Genomic DNA, 4,554 nt, shown 5'->3' with positions numbered 1-4,554 from the left:
CCAACTTTTCAAATAATTACTTGAACATCCCTTGCATTTTACCATTTCTTTCAAATAGGTTATGTCCGTTAGTTTAGTGATGATGTCATCGGTTAAATTTTTTGTAATGCCTAAACTACCTTTAAAGGGTACTGAAGTGACAGATTTACCATTAGGGCATCCTCGAAGATTAAGCCCGAAAGGTCGAATCGATGCTTCTTTGACCTGCGTCTCCTCTTCACTGTCAAGCTAGAAAGGCCAATGCAAAGCTTCGTTGAGAAAACCATTGGAACGGTCAGCCAAAATGGAGCCAACGCCGCCTTGAAACACAACCGGAATTTCTAAGAAAAGAGATTAGGGTAGTTTAAGAAAAGACAAATTTTCTGATATGAAAATCGATAAGGGTTTGAATCAGTAAAAGGATAACCTAATCTTGGGGGAGGGGGGCCGTCATTCTTAATTTCTTACCCAAAAAAAAAAAAAAAAGGAGAGAGGGAAAAGGGAGAGAAGAAAGCAAGAAAGAATAGAAGGTTCTAAGTTTTTTTGAAAAATTGAAAATAGTTCTGAGACGATGATGTCGGAGCTTCCCTGAGCCGGGAGAAGAAGAAGTAGCAGGCGCATTGCCCATCTTACATCTCCATCTTCTTCTTTCTCTTTGAATCTTCTTCTCTTTCAATTCTCTTCATTTTGAAATCAATAGCTGTGACCTCCTACTTCTGTTCCTTTCATTTAGGCCTCTGATACCATCGCCCTCTTCCCCATTACACTCTTTTTTTTTTTTTTTTTTTGCCTTTTAGAAATCCATAACCCACCTTTCGTTTCTGAAACCACAAAAGAAATCCCACTTCTCTGGATTCTACTCACCCAAAAGGCCAAAACCCATTCTATTCCCCACTTCTAAAAGTCCATTTCCCTCTAATTTCCTAAAACCAACACCTAGATAACCTATTTTTTATTTTTATTATTCTCCATTCCTTTTCTCCTTCCACTAATCAAACCCTAGCACTACGTTCAATTAGGGTGTCAAGTAATTATTTGAATAGTCATGTTGCAGATGCAATGCAGTAGGGGGTAAGGGTGGTGGGGTTGTAGGAAGAAGAAGAGGGGGGTGATAAGGGTAAAATGGACATTTTCAATTAAACATCAACAGCAGACTAACACTGTCAGCGGATGTCAAGTAATTATTTAAAAAGTTGGGGATAGTAAGCAAGCAGGCCATAGTCTAGGGAGTGTCCAAGTATTTTTCTTTGTTTTTCTTTGTTTTTCTTTACAATGGTGTAATCTTGAGGAACTCGCCTTTGGCCCCTCTTGTTCTGTACGGTGGATTGCTCACGCCGAGTAATTCAGAGTAAAGCTTTAATACATCATTTCCCCTGTTAACACTTGTTCTGTTGTCAATTCTTTCATTTAGCTTTTGAGCGAAAGTCCTTGGAGTACAAGGCTAGAGAAGAATCTATCGTTGCCTCACGCGGAGAAGCAGAGTTCCCTGTATTAACAACGGCTTCGAGCCGAAGTAAATTCAAGGGAAACACAACCCAACATGGATCTCTTGCATATTTCGACTCAAATCCAAAGTCCATCAAAGGGCATGATTAATTTATATGATTTTCACCATGGCTATTTAAATCTCCAATAAAATTTAAATTTCAAAATCCACCCATGGATGGTCTAACGGTCAATTTTTTTGAACGGAGACCACAAGTTCCAACGTCTCTATCCTCCCCTTTACATAATCTCCCTCTCTCCAGTCTGCATCTTTCTCTGCAGTGTTTTCTGCAAGTTCTTTCCCTTCTTTTTCATCTTCAACGAAATTCCAATCTTTCCAACCGGTGGCAATGGATTTCCCCAGCTTTACGAGGAGAGAACTCCAAGCTCTCTGCAAGAAGAACAAGATTCCTGCGAACATGACCAACATAGCCATGGCTGATGCATTGAAAGCTCTCGATCACGTAAGCGCTTTTCTACTCTTCAAAAGCCCTTCAGATTTTGTGTTGTTTTCTTTTCTTTAATCGATTCTTTTCGTTTTTGTCTCATCACAGGTTGAAGGGTTTTCAGAACAACCAGAAACGATCCCCAACACACCCAGAAGACTAGAGATCCTTTCACCAGATCTTCCTTGCACCACTCGGAGAACATCAACTCAGCAAAAATCAATGGCTGAGACTGAAACTAGAGAAAAGACTATTGTTTCAGAGCCATCAGATACGCCAATTACTCGGAATGGTCGGAGAAGAGTGGCAGCGTCTTTGGTTCGGCCAAAGATTGAAACCGATATGAAGGAAGACAATGAAGGAGAAGAAGATATGCAAAATGAATACTCAGTTGTTCCTGTTCATAGTGTGAGAAGATCCGCAAGGTTGTCTAATAGGAGGATTCCTAAATCGATTCAGGAGAAGGAATCAAGAAGAGCAGAAGCCGTAAAGATCGCAGTATTGTCGGAAGAAGAAGCACAGGATTTAGAGAAGGAGCAATCAATAGAGGGTACTGAAATCTCTGTTCTCGAAGAAGACAAAGGTAATTTCAATGACCCCTCTTAGCGACTGAGATTAGAGATTCAAATCTTTTTCTTTTTTAAATAATTGATAAATATCTTAGATTTCAATATCACTTATGAGGAGCTGCTGATGATTCTTCCCTCGCAGAAACCGAACTTCTGATTTCTGGTGAGGTTTTAAACGATAGATCTGAGACTTTCGTTGGAGAGGAGAGCTCTGTGGTGGATTCAAGGGACACCACTCCGCTTGAATCCTCTTTGTCAGAGGAAATATGCAAGCCCACTATTGAAGAAACGGATACATCTGTCGCTGACGATGATGTTTATGTTACTGAACCTCTGGCTGCAGGGGTTCGAGGAAGTGGGTCTCTGGCAACCGAGGAGAAAGAAAAAGAGCTTCATGGACTATCTGAACCTGAGCCTCTAGAGGATGAAGAAGATGGCGCTGCCCTTGTTCCAGAATACATGTTGCCTGGAAAAATATGCAACTCAACGACCAAGGAGTCTGTTGCAGAGACTTCTTCGTCAAAGGGAAGCAACCCTTCACCAAACAAGGAATCTGTGGTTGGAGATTTAATTGGAAACGAGCAGCTGGAGAGTTGTAAAGTAGATGAAGGCTCTGAAGGTGACGACAAAGACACTACATTTGTAGTTCAAAACCAGGAAAAGAAAGAATCCGGTGAGACTGTGGCCGTTGAGGGGGTGACCTCTGATTGTAGATCAATAGAAGATGAGATTTGTGAAATCCAGCCCCTGGAAACAACATGTTTGAATCTTTGCCCCAGAGAAAATCCAGAGATGGTTGGCAACAAAGAATGCAATTGTGGATCGCCACTTGCTGCAATAGATGAGTTTGTTGGTGAGGTAATTGTTGAGGTTCTGTCTGAAGCAGAAGAAATTTCTTGTCTGTCAACAGTGATAACGAGTGAAATCCAGTCCCTCGAGACCAGATGTTTGCATCTTGGTTTCAGAGAGAACCCACGGACTGTGGGCTGCAAAGAATATGATCCAAGTGCTGGTCAATTAGTGCTCCAGCTTGAGAGCGTCACTAATCAGCTTGCCAGGGTTGTTTTTCAACTAGAAACCGATGATTCGGTATCTAATCAGCAACAGAAAATGAATGATGGTACTAACTCAGTTCCTCATCATTTTTTTGATAATATTTTGTTTTATCTTATATATTATGTAACTGATCTGCTGGAGAAATGTGACAGTTCCAGAGCTGGAGAATGTGGCTGACCCAGTTCCTACGGAAGTTCTAGCAATTGAAAAGCATTCTATTGATGAATCCAAAGAGTCTTTTGATGAGATTGCAGAGAATGACACTGAGATAAATGCAGGAAGTTGTTCTGAAGAAGGTGAAGATGATCATATTGCAGAGCTTGGTGAAAAGTTGAAGGAAGGTAGTGATGTAGCTGAAGATATTGTGTATTCTTCTTCTACTAAGATAGGGGAGGAAGAAAAATCATGTCAAGAGTCGGTTTTTGATGTTGCTGTCGTTTTCTCTGATGAAGATCCAATTGATTTTCACTTTGAAAATGAAGAGCCTGGTACGGATATCAATGCAGGAATTGATAATGATAAATCGAAAAATGGTGTTGTTTCTTCCTTCTCTTTTGTTGAACAAGAAGAGAAGAGGTCTAGTCAAGAGAGCGATTTTAATGTTGCCGTCATTCCAACCCCAACACCAAAGAAATCAGGGAACATGAAACAGACCACCCCGACACAGCTCATGGTCTTCAACGACAACAAAGAGAACACTGAAGAAGAGTCAGACACCAAAGTTCCTTCCTTCGCTTCTGTTGAACAAGAGAGCGATTTTAATGTTCCAGCCATTCCAACCCCAACACCAAAGAAATCACTGAAGAAGAGTCAGGCACCAAAGAAATCAGGGAACAAGAAACAGACCACCCCGGCACAGCTCATGGTCTTCAAGGACAACAAAGAGAACACATGTGAAATTAATGCCGAAAAACTGAGTTTGAGTATTGCCAGCCCATACACTACACGGGTAGAAATGGAGAAGAAGAAAAATGTGCCCTTTCTCTTACCAAAGGGATACGAAAACAAGAGTAAAAGGC

At 41.0% G+C, this 4,554-nt stretch overlaps 1 protein-coding gene across 1 annotated transcript; it reads left to right on the top strand.

Moving 5' to 3' along the window:
* The first annotated feature begins 1,898 nt into the window (after nt 1-1,898).
* On the top strand, nt 1,899-4,297 carry LOC122662981. The gene is made up of 5 exons (XM_043858688.1): nt 1,899-1,928; nt 2,019-2,493; nt 2,622-3,599; nt 3,688-4,243; nt 4,285-4,297. The coding sequence occupies exons 1-5, from the start codon at nt 1,899-1,901 to the stop codon at nt 4,295-4,297; spliced, it is 2,052 nt and encodes a 683-aa protein (XP_043714623.1).
* The last annotated feature ends 257 nt before the right edge of the window (nt 4,298-4,554 follow it).

This window comes from Telopea speciosissima, chromosome 5 (genome assembly GCF_018873765.1).
Source record: "Telopea speciosissima isolate NSW1024214 ecotype Mountain lineage chromosome 5, Tspe_v1, whole genome shotgun sequence".
NCBI lineage: Eukaryota > Viridiplantae > Streptophyta > Magnoliopsida > Proteales > Proteaceae > Telopea > Telopea speciosissima.
This window is presented reverse-complemented; position numbering and strand designations above follow the sequence as displayed.